General features: G+C 52.3%; 1 protein-coding gene across 10 annotated transcripts in view; it reads right to left on the bottom strand.

The window, feature by feature from the left end:
* The window catches only part of CUX1 (cut like homeobox 1), a 366,198-nt gene that overhangs the window by 93,267 nt on the left and 252,151 nt on the right, over nt 1-20,780 (bottom strand). For all 10 annotated transcript variants that reach the window (XM_060649257.3, XM_078440403.2, XM_078440402.2 and 7 more), the window contains 2 exons: nt 14,530-14,578; nt 121-225 (listed from right to left, as the gene is read on the bottom strand). In XM_060649257.3, the coding sequence (XP_060505240.2) occupies nt 121-225; nt 14,530-14,578 (154 nt within the window). The remainder of the gene's footprint in view (nt 1-120; nt 226-14,529; nt 14,579-20,780) is intronic.

The following is a 20,780-nucleotide window of genomic DNA, read 5'->3' as shown; positions in this document are numbered from 1 at the left end:
TTCCCGACCAACACAGCACCGGTTCAACTATTTTCCCCCAGATGCAACATTCGTGAGCAAAGGCAAGCAGTCTGTGCAGACGCGAGGCGCACAGAGTCCCCACGGGGCCGGGCTACCCACCACGTCCGGCGCCTTCTGGATCTGCGAGGCCAGCTGGAGAGAGTGGTTGGCCGACGAGAGCTGTTCCCTCAAGGTCTCCGCCTCTCTCTGAGCCACCTCTGCCCTCTGAAGGAAATGAAAAGAGTGAGAAGAGAAAGTACATTCAGTTTAACAACTGACAATTATTACAAGAACATTCATCAATTCATGCCTGACTGACTATAATTGATTTTCCTAAACACTCAACCTAATAAATGCTAGAAAAAAAACATAGAATGTGATGGATTTTTATTTTAAACAGTACAAGGAAGAAATAATTGAGCGATTATGACAGTAATTTAACGCTAGGAGCAAGGAATCCCCTGCTGATACTAATGCTCCGGCCCACTGAATTTCCCAGACTGAATAAATACAAGTGGAAATAGAGTCTTTTGATTCAATTTCTCTCTATTCTCATAGACCAAGAAGATTTTATTGCAGGATCACTCCTGGGAGTAATTCTCACGGGTAAACAGTGAATTAAAGACACTTTGGCCGTTCTCTTCCTAAAAACACGCACAATGTTGTGGTTGTTTTCCTTCGGCAAGTATTTCCATAAACGTCCAGGGTGTAAATGTCACTTCTTTTGTGAGGGCCAGGCTTATTTCAACACATTTAACCCTTCACCTGACCAAGCCGGCCGAGGCCGGCACCCCCAGGCAGCCGGGGCAACCCGGGGCCGCAGGCGGGAGGGCGGCCGGGCCCACTCGGGGTGAGGAGCCAACCGCAGGAAGGGGGCCGAGGAGGAAAGGGTGGACCCCTGTGTTCTTTGCAGGTCATTCCCAGACGAGGCGACCAATGCTACCGGACGGCAAAGCAGGATTTCCCACCGGACGAGACTGGGACACGCCAGTGCCCGCCGCCCGCGAAGGCGCCGGGGAGAGCGGCGCAACCGGGGCAAGTTACCTCTGCCCACGACGCCTCCACCGTCCCCGCCAGAACTGGGGACACAGTCACCTTCTCAGGGACCTCGCGGGGATTAGCGTCCGCCGAAGTATACTGTACACACAGCTCATCCGCAAGCGTCTCGCGAACGTGCTCGTCCCGATTCTACAATCACGAGGTAGACGGAACTCTGAGACGGGGGGACAACGGCAGGCAGTCCTGGGCGTGCGGGCTGGGAGATCGCGCGCCGCTTCTTTCCACCGGCCTCACGTCGCGCCGACAGAAGAGATGAACGAGGAAAGCCCGGCCGAGCAGGGCTATTCTGTGTGTTTTCCGATTTTGCGGCGTGACAGCACGTGTCAACTAATTGCTGAAAGAACTGAAGGGAATCGGGGAGTGAGCCGGATCAATGGGGCGGGCGGAGGGAGGGGCGGACGGGTCCGGCGGCCTGGAGCGGTTCTCTGACGCACGATCGTTCTGCGAAATCTATCTCTGCGCGCAGACAAATTCGGGTATTTCTAACGGCAACAGAAATTGGTGCTGATGGCCGCCTGCCTTGCTTCTCCAGGGGCGCCCGGAGCCTCACCCCATCTAATTCACATGGCGCCTGGCCAGGCCCTGCTGAGCTCACACAGACGCCGCCCACGCTCTGCTCCAAACAGAATCCGGAGCAGCCTGTCGGGAAAGGCGACAACGTGACCGGCGTGGCGACGATAGCAGGGGTGATTTCTGGTTCACTTTCTGCAGAGAGTCTCCTCTTCAGTGAGGAAGAGTTCCAGATGCGCCCCTCCGAGTTTTTCCGATAATCGTGTTGTTACTACTGAAAAGTTTTCCCTTCCTTTGCTGGTAGGCAGAACCCTGGGGCATAAAATCTCTACAACTCTGCCAGGAAGGAGGTGTTCTTTGACATGTTTCTAATATCTCTGACTAGGAAAACTATTCCTCAGCCGAGTGGAGAAGCTGTTCCGGGAGCAGCCAGTGAGGCCGCACCACCACCTTGCCCCGCCTGGGAGTGTTCTGGAACCAGCAGAGCTCAGGCAGGCCCGGGCGACGGGTTCACGGCAAGGCTCTCATACGGGCATTTAGCTGCCCCCCGCCCCCCGCCCCCCAAGCTGGGAGGCTCATGGAACAAGGGATCTGGCTGTTGAGGATTTTCTCCTCGGCTTGTGGAATTTCTCCAGAGCTTCTGCACCTCGTTCTGTTTCCAAGTTCGTGTGCAGAGTCACTCTGTGGCCTGTCCATGCTGGTCACGGCCTTTGCTCACTTGGCTTGACTTGGTTACTTTAGGGCAGCGTTTTGACGATTTGGAGTTTTTAGGATTTGTTTAGGATTTACGCCCCGAGGACATCAAAAACAACACAACACAACACAAAACAGTTGAGGTGGCTTGTGCAGCTAAACAGGCACAAAGAAGACTAAAAAAAAAAAAAAAAAAGAAAAAGCAGGCCTAAGAGCAGCTGAAGGACGGAGTGGGAGCAGTCGGGCGGAATTAGTTCCTGCAGTTGGAAATTCAGGCCCATCGCCGGCGCTGAGACAGAAAAGAAGGGGCGCTGGGCTGGGTCAGTGCCGCGCGATCACCTGTTTGCAGGGCCTCCGTCTTCCCGAGGACGGCGACCCAACCGGATGAAGGGTTTCTAAGAACTGGCATCAGCCATGGCAGGCGGAAGGCAGTGGTGTTTTCTGACCCGGAACCCCAGACACGGAGCCGCGGCTGCCACGAGACCTCTGACTCCTTGTGTCCGGTGACGGGCTCCCTCGCTCCAACCCGCCCGGCTTAGGCAAAGCTGCGGGGACGAGGCCGCGGTTCTGGCTGGCAGATCACCCGGGGGTGATCGAGGGGCCACCCCGTGATGAGAACGGCGCCTCGCCAAGCCTGAGCTGCTCCCCTGAGACGCTTCCTTTGCTGGCTGTTGCTTACTTTCGGTACTTCCCTGGGAGGGGAGAGTAAACACCGAGAGCACAGGTGACAGCGAGGGAGGAGGTCACATGAATGAATGGGGACACGGCCCGCATCTGCCGGTAACCTGGATACAAACACAGAAGCAGCCGCCTCACCGGCTCTCACAGGCCAAAGGAGGACCCAAGAGGTAACATGAGCCAAGGGCCTAACAGTGCCCACCTTGTGGGGACAGGGGTCTAATCAAACAGGAAAGATGACCAGACACTGTAGGCGGTCTTCAGCAGTCGCTTGGAAGGCGGGAGGTGGCTGGAAGCACTTTGTTTCAAGAATTCTGTCAGTCACGATACCAGAAAGAAGTGACAATACCCACGCGTGTGACACCGGCTGGCCCAAGTCACAGCTCTGCGTCTTGGGAAGGGCAGCCCGAACCGTGTGTCCGGGGTATCTCCTCATCCTAAAGGAAGGCCTAAGGGGAGTCCCCCCGCCCCAGCTCCTCAAGGGCTCCTGAAGGGCCCCAGGAGGGGCAGTATAAGAAAGCTTTTCCCTAAGCTCCGCCCCTGAAGTCGGACACATTAGAATGTGAATATACGATGCTGACAGCTATTTCCAGGTCTTCAAGTCTGAAAAATTTGATTCATAAAATGTGGAGGAGAGGCATGGCGGGGTGGGACAGAGAGAGCGGGCAAGGGCAGAGCCCCCGGGTGGCTGCGGCTGGTGGGGCCAGTGAAGCCTCATGGGAAGGGCTGGCGAGGCCAGACACAACCTGGTGTGGGACGCAGGCTCCAGGCCCACGTAAAGGCGGCTCTGGTTGGGCGTTCTCTAGGGAGGCGTGTCTTCTCCTCCCGGTACCATGGTTGAGACAAGTCGGAATCCAATCCGTTTCCCAGTTTACCCATTTCAGGTGTAGCCTTTGGGGGTCCCTGGTTTTCAACAGTGGTGGTGGTGTTGGGTGTCGGATCCAGTGTTCTTCCATCTTGGTCCCGGTCTTTGTGTCTTGTCCCCCTCTGTATGTGTCGCCATGAAAACCCAGGCTCGGGGCCACCAGAGATGAGCAAGTCTCTCCAGTGACCGAGCAGCCACACGAGCCGGCAATGGACTGAGCCTCCAGGTAGACCCACGGCGTCCCAGAGGGGGGCCCTGGACCGGAACAGGGGTCTGTTAGCAGGCAGCCCTCCTTGAATTACGTTGCTAAGGCTGCTGGAACGAATTACTACAAATTCAGTTGATTTTAGCAACACAAATTTATTATCTTTGTTCGGAGTCTGCACTGGGGCTCACTGGGCTAAGATCAAGGTGTGGGCAGGACTGGGTTGCCGAGGCTCTGGGGGAGAATCTGTTTTCCTACCGCTCCTTGCTTCTGGAGGCCACCCAGACTCCTTGGCAGTGGCCCCTTCCTCCATCTTCAAAACCAGCCTATCACCCTGACGTGGACTCTTCTGCCTCTGGGGACCCTGTGATTATACCGGGTGCACTCACACACACCTGGGTCATCTCTCCACCTCAAGGTCCGCTGTTAACAGCCTTAACCCCCCCTTTGCCAGGTACACTAATATATTCACAAGTTGTGGGGTTTGGGAAGCGGCATCTTTTGGGGCCATTTTTCCGGCCACCATGCTCAAGGGCAAATAACCCCACATTTGGACAATTTCAAGGAGGAGGCAAGCTCTCCTGGGGGATGACCTCTCGGCCTGCTCCCCACAAGGCCCTGTACTCTGGAGGGAGGGGATAAAAGAGAGGGGGAGGCTGGCAAGGCCAACAAGTGAGCCTTCCTATGGGATGGACTCCATTGCTTTGGAAAGTGCACACCAACCAAAGTCATCCTTCTAGGCAATACCCACACGCGACTCTGGAGAACAGCCAGAACCCCAGAGGTGACCCTGCTTCAGTGGTTCTGCAGAAGGGAAGTCAGAAAGGTCCTCTATACACCAGACAGGAGATACTTCTTGCCATGTGCCCCAAGGTGGCCCTGTGCTGGTGACTGGAGTCCCTCTGTAGACCTACCTAACTCTAAGACTCCTGTATTAGGATGAGTTAGAAATGGGTTACAGACAGCGACACTAGGGAACCCGTCAACCTCAAGAAAACTTCAATGCGGCGAGCTAACACTGTTAAACATCACACAACTCCCAACCCAGTGGCCTATCCCTTGTAGATATTAGTTTTGCTCCAAAAGACCTAAAGGCTTAGCTAAAATCGTAATAACAATTCTGAGGATAAGCATACTACCTCCTGGCCCACCCACTTATTTTAAGTCTAGGAACTATAGTCTCAGAAACTTCAAATACCTGCAAAAATGGCAGAATCTTATTAAAAACAACCTAGAATTACAAGGGCCATTATGAGGAACGATCTAGTTAGATAAGATCATTTAAGAAGTGCACTTGAAAGTCAGGGCCCCCAAATCAAACAAACAGAATAGGATACCAACTGAATTGGTGAGCAGAAGCCTCCGAAATGCTTCCAAATTCCAAAGTGGCTTCACCGAGAGGTTCGTTGCAAGAGGCTGGTTAATCACGGAACACAGGTTTATCCACTCTTGGCTTCCTTTTACGGAGGAACCAAAGGTATTTGGGTCTACCGGTAAAACACGTTTTGTGCTACACTGAAAAATTTATGAGAAAGTATGCTTCTAGAAATTATACGTTGCGTTTACAAATCTGCTGAGCCACAGAATGCTGATGTAAAAGTTCCCAATAACTTACTTCTTCATTGCCACTAGAAATGAAAAGTTTCTAAGGGTTAAAAATTCTAATATATGTAATTAAGCTACTGGAAATAATAACGGAAACATCTCCATAGGTAAAGAAAGTAAGAGGTGTGTTTTTACTCAAAGAAGGTATGAGGAAAGGAAAGGCTTTTGTGTTGCGGGAAAAGAAAGAAATTTTGGCTTAAAGTGAAGCTGTTTATTTCACAATGGGAAAGAGGGAAAACGTATGGCAAAATCTGAATGTAAAAGAGAGAGTTGTAGATATGTGGAAAATAAGTCTTTGGAAAGAGACGGTCATGTCTGGTCAAGCCAGCTACGATTAGAATACATTTAATAAAGTTAAATGGCTTTTAACATCAAAAGCAATACGGTGCAAAATTACAATTTGGTTTTCTCTCTTTTAAAAGGACAATGTTTGGGATGCATGGGTGGCGGTTAAGTCGCTTAAGTGTCTGACTCTTGATTTCGGCTCAGGTCATGATCTCATGATTTGTGAGACTGAGCCTCATGTTGGGCTCTGTGCTGACAGCGTGGAGCTTGCTTGGGATTGTCTCTCTCCTTCTCTCTCAAAAAAGATAAACTTAAAAATATTAAAAAAATTAAAAAAGGACAAAGTTTTCTTGAACTATTGGTTGCTCTTTTTTTAATTCTTATTATTTTTAACGTTTTTATTTACTTTTGAGAGACAGCATGAGCAGGGGAGGGGCAGAGAGAGAGAGAGGGAGACACAGAATCGAAAGCAGGCTCCAGGCTCTGAGCTGTCAGTCCAGAGCCCGACGCGGGGCTTGAACACGAACTGTGAGATCATGACCTGAGTTGCAGTTGGACGCTTTACCCACTGAGCCACCCAGGCGCCTGGTTGCTCTTGATAAGATATTGTAAAAGGCTCTTCCTTACCTTTTAAGTTATCTGCCCGGAAAACAAAGATTTTGTGTCTTGTCAAAAATAATTTCCTGGGTCTTTATTATTAGGTCTTTGATTCCTTAAGAAAGCTGAGTCTTCTCTATTAAAAGAGCTAAGGTTTTACTTATTTATTTATGTGTTTATTTATGTATTTATGCATGTACATATTTATTTATTTTTATTTTTAAACAACTATTTAACTTCCTGTATTTGCCTTCAAGGTCTTCAGTCGTCACTGTGGTTAAATAGATGAGTAAATATTGTGTCACCGTGACCTATGATCCTACTTGACCAAGTGTTTTAAAATCTTTTGATTTTTTTAAATAAACTTCTAAGAATCAAATGCTAAATGAACCCTTTAAAAAAATGTTTTTTAATGTTTATTTATTTTTGAGAGAGAAACTGAGTGCAAGGGGGTTGGAGCAGAGAGAGAGGGAAACACAGAATCCAAAGCAGGCTCCAGGCTCTGGGCTGTCAGCCCAGAGCCCGATGCAGGACGCAAACTCACAAGCCACAAGATCGTGACCTGAGCCAAAGTCAGATGCTTAACCGACTGAACCACCCTGGGGCCCCTAAATGAACTCTTTTTAACTTTCAACTAACTTTGAGATTTTTCAGAGAGGCCCTTGGACGTCTCAACAGATTTGTTCTCTCACCTTACAAAAAGGGAGATGTTAAACTACCTTGGCTTATTTGGTATGTTAAATCACAAAGGAAGTGTTGTCAAAATATAACACTAAACCTTCTTTATTTGTATAGGTATGTAAGAGTTGCAGAAATTGCATGACATTCCTAGAAATCTGTTTGTTCTGGTATTATGTCATGATTCCAGTTATTATCTTAAAATGTCACACATCACGGAAATAACTACAATTCCTTATCAAGTGAACTCTCAGCTGATCTTTAACAATGGACACTTTTAAGTCTCTGTCATTTACAGAAAGTTACTGTCTTACTCAGATGCTTTTGCAAACGTTTTCCTACAAAAGTGTTTCGTCTTCACGGGGCTTCATGCAAAGAACTTTTGACAAGTCCAGATTTCAGATAAGTTCAAGGTCATAAAACTGAACTGGGTAAGAATTTTCAGAACTAATGAGGAAAAAAAAGAAAAACCGAATTCAGGCAGAATGAGGATTAATAACAAGGAAATGGACCAGCTGAGGAGGATGACTGTAATTTTTATGACTTCCTGTTTGAAACACTGATGTTTCGTTTTTCCAGATAGAAGGAAACTTTTCTCACACAGCAATTTGGTAAAGTATACCTTTGTAAACAAAGATGAAACATTTACTTTTTCTCCTGAGCTGATCCCTCTGGAACTCAGAAACTTTAAAGTTTTCTTTTCATGGCAATATAATTAGTTATTTGCATAAGTTCAATGAGAACGTGTTATCCTTGTAACAGGACACAACTGGAAATATTGGCTGTATTACCAAGGCTTTGACTCACTTGCCGTATTTGAGAGAGACAGGCCTAGACTCAGATATGACCAGACAGCTTCAAGGAACTGAGGCTGACTGTATGGGCCCAATAAATAAAGCCCCTTAAAAAAAAAAAAAAAAAGTCAACCTGGTACTTTGCTTACATGGTTCTAGCTTTGAAACCATGGAGAAGCTTACGTGGTCGGTCACTATTCTCGCTGCACTTAATCAGGCCGAACTGAATGTAAAATTACTTTTGCTGGGATTATCTGTGGTGCAAAAAGAATAGGGGTAATCGCAGAGAGAAAAATGATGCTTGCACCTTTGTAGGTATCAGATTCTAATCCTGTTAATTGTCTCTGAGGTTTTGTGATAGACCCGAAAACTGGACTGGATCCTGAATACTTATAGTTTCCTCAAGTACCTGACCCTGACTCTTGAAACTAATGTTTCTAATTTTCTCCTACCCTTCTGATTTGGAATCATTAGGAACAAAGACCGCCCCTGAGGGAGACCTGGAAGCGACCAGGCCAGGTCCTCCTGTCTGGATGGCAGCCAGGGTCTAGGGACCTGAAGCTTCCGTACGCATCTCACAGCTGAAGAAGGCGCCCCCTGGCAGCTGGTCTTGTAGGATCACTGGAGATCCTCTGCGTCAAATGACTGGGGAGAGAAGCAGTGGACATCTGTGTAGGCTGCTTCTGCCCAAGATGCTGGATGGAGACCTCAGACTTTAACTGAATGTGAAACTCTTTCTTCTTCCTTTTCATTCCTGGATCTGGCATTCGTCTGGGGAGGCAGCACCATCATCCCTATCTCCTAGGCCATTTCTGGGTTGGGGGCGGGGGTAAACCTTTGCCTTTCAGGCTGCTGGGTTTGTTATAAAGAAAAATTCCTACCTGGCCATTAACGGCGTCACCTCAGTGGGAATGCTTTGTGCCCCGACAGGACTGATCTCTGTCTGGGGGTGGTTACCATTCTCCCTGGGCCCGCGAAGGCCTGGCTGGCTGGCACATAACTGGCCAGAGCCTCTTAGGGTTATCGAACGTGCCCCTAACTGTCTACAGACCGAGACGCCTCATTGGTCAGCCCCTGAATTTAGAGTTGGGAAGGACCCGTTGGGAGGTCTCTGTGAGTCAGGATCTGCTTCCTTCGGCTGGGGCCTACTACCCTGGTTAGCAGGAAATTCAAACGATGCTGTGACCAGGAACCTCTCCTTACTCATGAAAGTACCGGGCACTCTGCTGCTTAAGCAACAACTGCTCAGCAAAGATCCTTAGGCTCTCTGGCCAAGGTTGTTCTGGTAAGACAATAGGCCTTGATCATGTTCTGGCGGAACGAGGGGTCTGTGCTGGGGTCAACATCACTCATGCACCTGGATGAACACTTCAGGGAAAGCAGAAACTCATTTACATAAAACCACAGTGGAGCAAGCCGCCAGGCTTAGACAAGCAACTCTTTCAACAGGATCTCTCTTTGACTTCCTTGATTTTGAGTAGTTTGGGTCTTGGGGACCACAGCTCCAAAGTGCATTCCAGACCCTGGGAATTCTCCTGCTTCTAATAATCACAGTAACTTCCCTGGTGCGCTGTCTTCCCTCAAAAGTTTTAAACGCATGTTCAAAACCACTAACCGCCAAGCAAATGATCTCGCAAAGACTGGAATGAATGTCAGGAAAGGAACAAAGAGAATGACCCACTGAGAAACCGTGAGCCTGAGGTCGTGACCCTGTGACCACCATAGGAATTCTGCAAAAACACCATGACCTGGGAATGTCGCACAGATCAAAGCTGCGAGAACGACAGAGTGGTGGCTCAAAATGGCACTGACGCCTTAAATTTCGATCGCGTCTCTCAGGATGAGGGTCTGATCGAAAGGGGGGAATTTCGCTGGAGCACCTGGATGGCTCAGCTGGTTAAGCATCTGACTCCCCATTTCCGCTCAGGTCATGATCTCACGGTTCGTGAGTTTGAGCCCTGCATCCGTCTCACTGCTGACAGTGCAGTCTGCTTGGGATTCTCTCTCTCTGCCCCTCCCCCCGCACTCTTTCAAAACAAGCAAACATTAAAGAAAAAAAAAAAAAAAAACAAAAGGGAGGAACTGTTAAAAAAGAGACAACAGGCCCCAAATGGAGTCCCTTGTGCCAAGCCCCAAGTCAGCAAACCAAGCAAACCAAGATCTTAACCTAGCTGCGGTGTCAGCCTCTCCTGGGAATGTGACCTTTAACCCGTCAATCGGGAATTTCCTGGTCAGCGCTAGTGAGGTCATCTGCCCACAGGACAGGCCCCTCCCGGCCCCTGCAGGAAGGTGACCTTGCCTGAAGCAATCCACTCTTTCCTTGTCCTTCCCTTTTCTGCCTAGAAAAGCCTTCCATTTGGCACAGCCTCTCAGAGCTCCTTTCTGCCTGCTAGACAGGGTGCCGCCCGATTCATGAATCCTCGGGTAGAAAGTCGGTAGGACTGAGTAAAAAGCCAGAAAGGTCTTTAAAATGTCCTCAGCGAATGCGTTTTTCCAGCAGTGTTCTCTCAGGTGTGTGACTTACTACCCTCATTCTATAGATGGGGAAACACACTGGGAGCCTGGGGGTTCGTTCAAGGCCGCACAGCTGGGAAACGGCGGCGGGGGGAGGGGGGTCTGGGACTCCAGCCCAGGTGTTCCCCGCTGGAACACAGAAACCCTGGTGGAAGAAAGCGCCATGCCTTTCTTGTGGCTCTCTGCAATCTTCTCCACCCTTGACTCTTCGCCTCGGTGAAGATGAACCGGGCTTCCCAACTAGACTTCGAGGGGCGGCCCTCGCGGCGGGGCAGTCTCCTCCAGCAGGACCAGGCGGGTTAGCGGGAAGAGGGCCACTCACCGAAAGGACGTCCTCGCCGTCCCCCCGGGACTCTGTGCGGCCGGCCGCTCGCACCAGAGCCACTTGGAAGGGCTCCCAGGTGAAGGCGCAGCTGGCCAAGTGACAGAACGGCGGAGGCCCCAGACGGTTTGACACGGTCGCGAAGCACAGAGTTGTGGCTTCTTGTTCACCACGAGGTCTCGAAAGTTCTGGACCCTCACTGCCCCCTATTAAGGCGGAGCACTAATGCAAGCGCCTTGGAGTTTAACAAACAGGTGTAAGCGGGACCTGGGGCCGCCGGCCGCCGACAGCTCTTCGGCTTTTCCACGATAGAAACACGAGCGCTTCAGCGATAAAACAGCGTCAGGTCTCGGTAGAACATTTTGACTATAAACCTGGTGCAAAAATAATGTTATATGCCAATGAACTAGGAAATTGCTCCTCCTGGGGATCTCCCTTGATGGGAAAGGCGGCCGAACCAGATGTCTGGCTGCGCCTGCACGGGCGCGTGGCTCCGGCGGCCCCTCCTCCGGCCCCGCCGCCTCCTCTCCGCTGGGACCACCTCAGCTCAGGCCCGAGTCATCGCGGACCGGATGTATCACGACAGCTGCTTACGGCTCTCCTGGCTTCCGTTCTCTCTGCTCTCATCCGTTCTCTGATGTTTCGCCAGGGTGATCCTTCTAGAACGTAAGTCCGATGCCTCGCTCCCGGTGATTCTCCGCCGTTCTCTGACAGAGCCCCTCCCCCGAACCTGGATCTAGACCCCCTCCTGGGGGCCCACTCTCCCACCCAGCACTCCCTCGTCCAGCCTTATGGAATGGCCTGGAACCCGCAGAGCTCGCCGCGCCCTTCGGTGCCACCTGTAACACCGTCTTCCTCGTGGCCACCTGGGGAATTTTTCTCCTTGTCAACCCGTCAAGTCGTCGAGCGCGATCCCTCCTTCTGTTCCTCTGTGTCTGCTCCCACACCTCACACCCTCGGTGAGGGCTGGCCCGCATCTGCCTTCACAGCTCTGGTGGCAGGCAGCTCCGGGCACCTCTGGAGAGCCAGGACTGAGAGAGGGCTTCTCTACGTTGGGGTAGTTTCCTTCCGAGGGAACCTCCGAGCTTGGCCTCCAAGCCTGGCCGTGGCAGTGCGTTCCAGGCACACTTTTCCTCACAGTGTGGTTTCCAGGATATATGGGAATTCCCTGGGCATGGCCGGACTGCTGGAGACCGATGCAGAGACTCTACCTCCTTCATTCTTGAAACTCTATCTCTATTAATGCAGCCTCTTGGCAGCCACATCATCAGGCTACAGCTCACCCTTAGTTGTCACTCGGGACTCCCCTATACTTCTCCTGTGCCCACCATGCTGGCATTTCCCTAGCGCAGGACTTTGTAATTCTCCCGTCAAATCAGTGCTACTTTGGCAACTGTGGAAGCTAACGTTTGTCTATGGACCTACTTCTTACTTGGGCGTTTTAACCTCTAACCTTCAAAACACTCGTGCAGAGAACCACCAGTTCTCGTTCCCTCCGCTTCTTTCTCACGTTATAAAAAAAGGTTTAAACATTAAACATTTTAATGATGGTAAAATACAAATAAAATACACCGTCTTAACCAATTTTTAAGCGTATGCTTCAGCAGTGTTAAGAACTTTCACGTTGTTGTGTGACCAATCTCCACAAGCTTTTCATCTCGCAGAGCCGAGACTCTGTACCCATGAAACAGGCCCCCATCCCCCCTCATCTGGCCCCTGGCAGCCAGGATTCCATTTTCTGTCTCTGTGACTTTGACTCCTCTCTCCCTTAGCCCGTTTGCAGAGCTCATCTCGCTTTTTTCCTTTTCTTTTTTAAAAGAGATATAAGCAGTTAAGAGACTTGCCCGAGGCTACATGGCCAGCAAATACCAGACTCCCGGACCTGAACCAAGTGTCACTCCGGAGTTGCCCCGTTTCTCCACAGTCCTGCCTCATGTCTCCCAGGACTGAGATCCCTCCAGGTGGCCCTCAGTACTTTCAAGTACACCGACCCCGCCAAACATCTTCAGTTCCTGGGGGCTGCCTCGGAGACGGTACGAGACAGCCAGGCTCGATACCCCCAGGACGAGGCTCTCTGTTTAACAAACTGGAGCCTACCCCAAAGTGCCATCAAAACGACGGGCACGCCCAAGATGGGCCCGGGAACAAATCTGAGATGTGCAAATGGCAGCTGTCTCGCGGAGAAGGTCAACTCTCTCCAGCAACTACTCCCGAGTTAAGGTCGCTGCAAAGTTGAGCCGTGCTGTGTAAAAGCAAAGGGGCCAAAGCAAATTCGTTCAGCAAATAAAGGTAAACAAATGCTCAGGCGCCTTCGTGAGGTGAAGCAGAAACAGTGCCTCACAGCAAGGAGCTGTGGGGGCGGGTGCGTTGGGAGCTGGGACGGTCTGCAGGAAAGGCCAAGTGAACGCCGGTCCCGCGTCCCTGGCTCTGGGTGTGGCGGTGAGGAGCACGGGCTCAACCCCTGGCTCTGTGCCTGAGCAGCCGTGACCTCAGTTTCCTCGTCTGTAAGATGGGAGTCGTAACAGCACTGATCCTGGCGGGCTGCCCTGAGGGTTCAGCGACTCCGTTACTACTAGGATCAGGAGAACTAACGCACGAAGATTCTAGCTCAGGTGACTCATTCCGTGCCTCTCTATTGCGTGCCTTCTATGGCCCAGGCCCTGGATCCTCAGCAGTGAGACTGAGTGCGCAACGCCGAACCCGCACAGTTTCCTTCCGGAATAAAGGGCATCCACAAACCCCCGGATCGCTCCCATGCATGAACGGACTTCCGTATTCCAGTCAGACTCCGGGGTGTTTTTACCGGACAGGATGGACAAGGACACGCTTTCCAGGGCACGTGCCAAGCTGCGGGCCAGCGGTGCCAGCCTCCAGGAGGCCGCTGGCCTGCGGAACTCTCGCGAGGTGGAATGCGGGGACCGCAGATTCGGGGAGGGTTTTCATCCTATGGGGGGCTGCGCCTGCCCAGGCCACCCGAGGCAAACCGCTAAGCAAACCGCTAAGCTCTCCTGTGCTCTCGGGGTGGCTACCCCGCTGTGCACTGAGTGGGGAGAGGCCGCAGCCTGTGGCCTCCTGGGGCTGAGATCCACCCCAGCTCTGGGCGCGTCTCCTCGCTCATAAAGGAAATAAACAGGAGAGCCCTTCTCTCCAAAGCAGCAGCATCATTTGTGAATGTGGAATGTTTTACTGCTCTGTGGAGTCCCCGGGGGGAAGTCAGGGGTTCTGCAGGGTGGCCCAAGTCTTTCCAGGCAGCTGAGGGTTTAGGGCCCCCCCGCTGTACTGTGTGATGTTCCGCTCCGGACACGGTGGCGGGTACTTTCCCCAAAGCATCTGTGACGACTTAAATACCAGGCGGGAGGGGGCTGTGCATCCAAAGGCAGAGGTAGAGACCTCTTTACGGTGCGAGTCACCGCGACAAAGTCTGGGGCATGACGGCCGCCACGGGAGCCGAGACGGATGTTTGAGGGATTGGTTAAGAAAAAGGACCAGCAGCGGCCACCCTGAAGCGGATTCTCAGCACGGAGTCTGGGGCGCTGGGACCACACCAAACACTTTGCCCAGGAAAGCACTTCTCAGGGCATCAGAAGAAGCGTCGACATGGACAGTTGTTATGTAAAAAAATACAAGAATAACTGGCCTGCTAACTCAGAGAGAAATGTCTTGCAAGATGACAGAAATGCCTATGCTGTGGTGACTTTAAGTCCGAGGCCGTGAAGCATCCTACCTGGTTTGCTCTTTCAAGGTCCGTCATGATCATTTCAATTTCGTCGGCCCTGGAAAGGTGAGAGAGAGAGAGAGAGAGAGACCGCTGTTAGTTGGCAACGGGCGGGCTCAGGGTGACCACGGCTCCCAGCTGGGCACGATGACCCGCCGTCACAGGCCAGAGTCCCTGGCGCTGGGGAAGCGAGGGGTTGTGTGGTCCTGCCCGTCGGGAGGAGGTGTGCTTGAGTTGTGGGGAAGGCCGCCCTGTCCGTGGGTGGGGGTGGGGCTCCCAATCTCGTCAGGGAGACAGAGCCAGGAAAAGATAGGTTAGGCTGTGTCCTTCCAGGAGACTGCACAGAGCTCTGAACAGAGTGTCTCCAGAAAACTGGAGGGAGACAGAAATTCCCCTTAGGGGAGGGAATCTGGGAAGGCTTCAAAGGAGGTGAGGTGTGAACTGGGTTTTGAAGGATGTGTAGAAGTTTGCCAGGACGGGGAGCACCACAAGAAGGCAGAGGAGAGGGACGTAGGAGGATGGAAATGGAGGTTGAGAGAGTCTGCAGTCTGCTCCATAAACCACCCGAGTTCACTGTTGTCACCTGGTGGCTCACACACAGGGAGTTGCTAGGGTCTCTTCCTTTTTTGTCCTTTTCTCTCTGTTTTGAATGCATTCCCTTGAGCGATTCCAAGGCAAATATATGGTTCCAAGATCATGAGACAGAGGGGATGCTGAGTGCTAAAAAGGGGCTGGTTCCAAAAGTCTGACGTAGGCGAGAGCAGGGTACCTGGGCCATCACGGCCCCGACTTCTGCAAGACAGGTCCCCGGGGCCCCTGTCAGGAGGCCAAGGCTGAGCCTGGCGGCCATCGAGGAAGGCTTAGCACGCCCGCGGCAGGTGGAGCATGTTACGGGGCTCCTCGTTGGGGTTCAGGGCCCGCTCCGGCGGGGGACCCCTGACTCCACGCTCCATGTGGGCCAGAACCCTCTGTCGCCTACCGGCCCCAGCCTCCTGCTCCGTGCTCTACACCAGGTCCTGCCATGAGGCTGTGCCCACCACCTGCCCTGGCCCACCCGTCAGCCCAGGGCCCCGCGTTCCGACGGCAAACGCCACTCGTGGGCCCGCAGTGAGCCTGTGCTGTCTCCCTGGCTTGCCCTCCGCTCCTGGGACCCTCACCTGCTTCTGCCCCCACCCCCAGCACTTCCCAACCCCTCCTAGCTGCTCCATCTCAGGGAGTGGCAGGGCTTTGAGTTTACGGGTTAGAGGTGAGGTCCCCACGCACTGGGAGCGGGGTCTCCTTCACTCTCATCCCTGGAGCTTCACAGGGCTTGGCCTCAGGCCTGGCTGCTCCCTGGGGCAGCTCAGGGCACCCGTAACGGGCCCAGCTCCGAGAGGGTTCTTCTGTCCCTGAAGCCTGCCCGTCTGGCCCTAACCGCCCACCCCTAATACGAGGAGTTAGCCAAACTGTACTCAGGCCCTGGTTTTTGCTGTTTGCTGCATCTGGGCTCCCTCTGGCCCGGAGGCTTTTCCAGACTGCAGTGGAAGGAACACTGATTTGAGGCAACCGTATCAGCGCCCAGCCGCCTGAATGGGGTAACCGATGCCTTGTGATCGGGTTCAACGCTCTTTATAAACCTGTTTGAAATAGTATCCTGCTTTCAGATCGGTCTGAAAAAAAAAAAGAAAAAAAAAAAGTCCGAAGCAACTCATAAAATGGCTTAGAGACACAAAGCTATTTTTAGAGTGGCTCTGTGAAGAAGACAGTGTCTCGGGGCCCCTGCAGCCAAGTGCTGGGTACGAGGGGGTGGGCCGGGGTGGCTTAAATTACGAAACATCTCAGCGCATCGTCTCAACTGGAAACCGCCGAGACCTCAAGGAAAAATGGCAGGGCCATAGAAAAGAGAGTCTGCTGACTACAGAGGGTAAAGAAGCCAATGTCAGTGTTGAGGGTCTTCAACATAACTGCCTGACAGTACTGACAGGTGCCATCCTGACCACCTGCCGATGACGTGCAAAGTTCACTGGGTTCAAGATGAAATAGCGAACTTTTCCCAAGGCAAATCCCAACTTTTTTTAAAACACTTTTTTTAATGTTTATTTTTGAGAGAGAGAGAGAGAGCGCGTGAGAGAGAGTATGAGCAGGGGGAGGGGCAGAGAGAGAGAGGGAGACACAGAATCGGAAGCAGGCTCCAGGCTCTGAGCTGTCAGCACAGCGCCCGACGAGGAGCTTGAACTCACAAATCACGAGCTGAGCCCAAGTTGGACGTTTAACCGACTGAGCCACCCAGGCGCCCCAGGCAAGTCCCAACTTTCAAACACAGGCTGGAACTTAAATCAGACGGTTATTCATCATGTATTTAGGAAATCCAGGTATAAATGGCAGATTTCCCCGGCTGTGGGCATGGCTCATTCATTCCCTCGCTCGTTCTGCAACCATTCCCCGACAGCTGCCGGCATCTGGCCCTGGCCGGGGACTATAGGACGGGCACACGTAGACACGGCTCCTGCATATTTTGCGGGTGCTGCACATGTATGGGAGAAGAACGGAAACGCTGGGTACCCAGACCAGCTATGCTGGCGACCACGCCTCACTTCTCCCTTGGACAGATCAGGTTGGGGAATGGCCTGGGCGGAGGAAGCCCAGGTCCTGAGCCCGTGCCGCTGAGGGTTTTCCCCAAATTCTCCTGCTGGGTCCCTCACGTACCCACATCTCCTTCCGTCTCTCCACGTCCCACAACCTTTGCTTTGCACCTGCCGTCTCTCTAGCCTTTCCTGCTGCCTTCCGGTCGGTTCTTTGGTCTGACCCAAGTGTGGCTGCGCCCACCCTGGAACATTTCTCATTTGCTCCTTAGTTTGATTATTCTGTTCTTCATACTGGGCGTTGCCAGTTCATGAGGTTTTTTGATCACTCCTTGCTTTTGCTTCACACAGCGGATACACTGCTGGGTTGGGGGTCTGTCTTCCAGGGGGGTGTTTTCCTCTGGGGCTGTTTACCCCTGGAGGACCAGCTATTCTTTATCTGGCAGGGAAGGTGGAGGGAGGAGAGAGGGCGGGCTTTGCCGTGTGTCTCTCAAGGTGAATTGGAGCAGAAAGGTGCATGGCGGGGGTTCAACGCATTTTTGCCGTGTGTGTAGGGAGGGGATGACTCCAGGCCCCCAGAGCCCTCACTGGTAACTCCCTTCCACCGGGAGAAGTCTCCGGCCAGGGCTGCCACTTTAATTCTCATAGGGAAGCCGTATGAAGAGGCAGCGGTGGTCCCCCTGGGTGCAGTTCCCCAGTCCTGGGGGTCTGGAGACACGGGGTAGACGTGTGGCTGCCTGGGGCGGGGGGATCACTGGGCCACCGTCGCCTGTTTTCAGCCATTCCTCACTTCTCACCTGGCCGCTGCCAGTGGCCAAGGGGCCGGTTCAGGGTCGGATACACACTGGAGCTAGAGAACAGAGGGGTTCCCAGGGGCCTGGCTTTACCTACAGGCAGGGATGGGCAAGGCTGGCACCCGTGGGGGCTGGGAAGTGGCATCCAGATCCTGCTTGGTTTAGGGGACGTGGGTGGAACTTGACAACCTCCTCACAAACGCAGACTCTCCGGATTTCTTCTCAGAAAGCGAATGGTTTTGGATATTCGTTAGTATACCTAACATCCAGGAAACAGTGCATCATCTCCAAAAGATTTCAAGTCACTTCTAGAAAGATTAGTCACATTGAAACAGGAAGGTGCCTTCTTGGCAGGCTGCGGCAATCCCTGGAAATGAATTTCAACTTTTCCCATCTTCTGGTCAGTTTCACCTCGGTTACTAAGCAACCGCTAAATGGACCAAAATATTGAACCTGATAACAACTACCTCACTTACCTTTCATTCTGTGAGCAACTCTCAGATTTCCAAAGCTTTCACATGATAATCACAACACTGAGTTCTGCTGGTAACGAGCAGGGAGGGGGGTGGTGGCTACTCAATACCGGGTATCCTGACGACAGTGGGGCCTGGCTGCTACAGCTTCCCATTCACACAATGGACCCGAAACCACAGGAGGAGACAATGGAAGGAACCAGGGATGCCGGGGGTGAGGAAAGGTTCGGATTCTTATTTTACAAGTCTGTAGGCTCCTGACTGGCTTTTGCAAGGGGCATACCTCTTAAGAGGTCAAAGAAGACACAACTAGTTGGCTACTGATGTGTGGTCAGGGCTTCTGAAGACAGAAAGCGTGGCCACTGGCATTTGTAGACAAGGACCAAGATGGCGGGCTCTCGGATGCGTGTGCCGGTCTCGTCTGAGGACACATCTGCTGCTGAGCCTACAAGTCTCCTCCCCTCCCGATGGCTGCCCCCAGCCCCCAACAAAATTAATCCTACCGGACACACTGCCCTCAGCAGTAAGTATTAGGAAAACGCCCGGGGGTTCATACCACAAGTAGAAATGTTATCTGAAAAAGCACAGTAATGAGCGAAATGGCATGTGCTTTCACGGCACGAGTGTCAACGATATTCCAGAGGTTTCTTGTCCTTTCCATTCTGAGGGCTCACCGACCACGTCAGGGTCTGGAACCCGACATTAGCCTAAAATCATCTATTTTCTCCAAAGTCCATAATAACCGCACGTACTATTTGCCCAGCAAAACTATTTATTATAAAAATTTGGTTCTCTCACCTTTTTATGAGCTGACAAAACAGCTTTCACTGATCTACTAACCTGTACTGCGTTATGCTCTGCTCTGACTTCACAAAGCAGATAATTTGTGCTCGGCCTGGAATGTGCAGTTCGTCCAATCCATTCCCCACAGATCATTTCAGGGTCCTCTCTGGGCTAGCACACAATTTTTATGAGGAACTTGAAGGGATGCGGTCAGTGACGGAAGACAAACTATACCCACGCTAGAAACTCCGTATTTACTTTCGTACTTAGCCTCCCAAGCGCTAAGGGATGGCATCGGGGCAAGGCTGGCACCGATTTCAACAGCAAAGAATCACAACCACATCGGGAGCTGTTAAAACAAAGCATATCTACAGGGCAGTTGGAAAAGCGTCCGGGGCAACCTTCAGATCAGTATGTCTTCTTGGACCCAAGTCAAGAGCCAGTAGTCTCAACACTAGACTGTAAAATTCTTGGACACCAAAAGAAGTATCTAAAGATTAATTCTCCCTGCTTTAAAAATTAAAAACACATTTTCATTTTTTGAGAGAGAGAGTACGAGTGCAGGCAGGAGAGAGGCAGGGAGAGACAGAGAATCTCCAGCAGGCTCCGTGTGGTCAGTGCAGAGCCCGACTTGGGGCTCGATCGCATGAAACGCGGGATCATGACCTGAGCCGAAATCAAGAGTTGGGTGCCCACCTGGCCGAGCCACCCAGGTGCCCCGCAAATGCAACTTTAAAAAGCTGTAGGATGTTTAATAAGGTGACTCTCCCCCTCCACCCGGACGCTGCATGTGCTGGTCTATGTTGTCAGGAAGGTGGTCAGTCACTGGTCACCCAGGCCAGGCTCTCTTAGCACAGGAGGCAGAGATACAGGAGTGGGGCTCACCGGCCTGGGTTCAGAAATAACACGCAGGAAAGGGAAAAAGAGGTGGCTAGAAGGCCAGGTGCGGAAGAAGGCTTCCTGGCCGTGGTCTGGAATTCCCTAAATTGGGGGCAGAATTTCTCAGGAAAGGTCTCTCCCTGCCCCTGCACGGGCACACGGCTGAGGACCTGCGCACGGCACAGGCACCCGATGCCGCCAAGAGGAAAGGCCGGTCTGCAGAGGATCGTGTGACAAGCCGGGGCAAGGCTGTGCCCAGAGAAGGCGGCACCGTGCCCTCTTCCAGGACGGGCGCCACTCGCTCGGACTCAGGTGTGGGGGATCTCTACTCAATAACGCCTACTGAGCACGTTCTACGTGCCCCGTCGGAGAGGGACACAAATGTCCCCGTGCCGAGTGCACAGTGCCTAATGGCGTCTGCCTTAACTGCTAGTGCACAGGACACACCCTGCCCGTCCTATGAACTCAGAAATATGCACCCGCTAGGACCCTGTCACCGCCTACTCAGCTGGGGGGACGGATGCAGGGACATGAAGAGACCCCAATGATTTGGGGTGTAACTTGGTACAGTAATAGCCCGCCGAGGGACCGTGTCTCCTCTGCAGACAGGAGGAGGGACAGTCTCACGGGTGCGGGGCCATCTGGTCTACATGCCGGCGGATAAAGAGGTGTCTGCGGGCACAGAACGGTGGGGCAGAGGGCGGAACAGCCTTCCAGCCAGAGAAAAGGCTCATAACACAGTAGACGCCGGTTCAACTTCGTGAACGGCT

The sequence above is a fragment of the Panthera onca genome, chromosome E3 (genome assembly GCF_046562875.1).
Source record: "Panthera onca isolate mPanOnc1 chromosome E3, mPanOnc1 haplotype 2, whole genome shotgun sequence".
Taxonomy (NCBI): domain Eukaryota; kingdom Metazoa; phylum Chordata; class Mammalia; order Carnivora; family Felidae; genus Panthera; species Panthera onca.
Note: the sequence above shows the minus strand (reverse complement) of the source record. Positions and strands in the feature narration are given on the sequence as shown.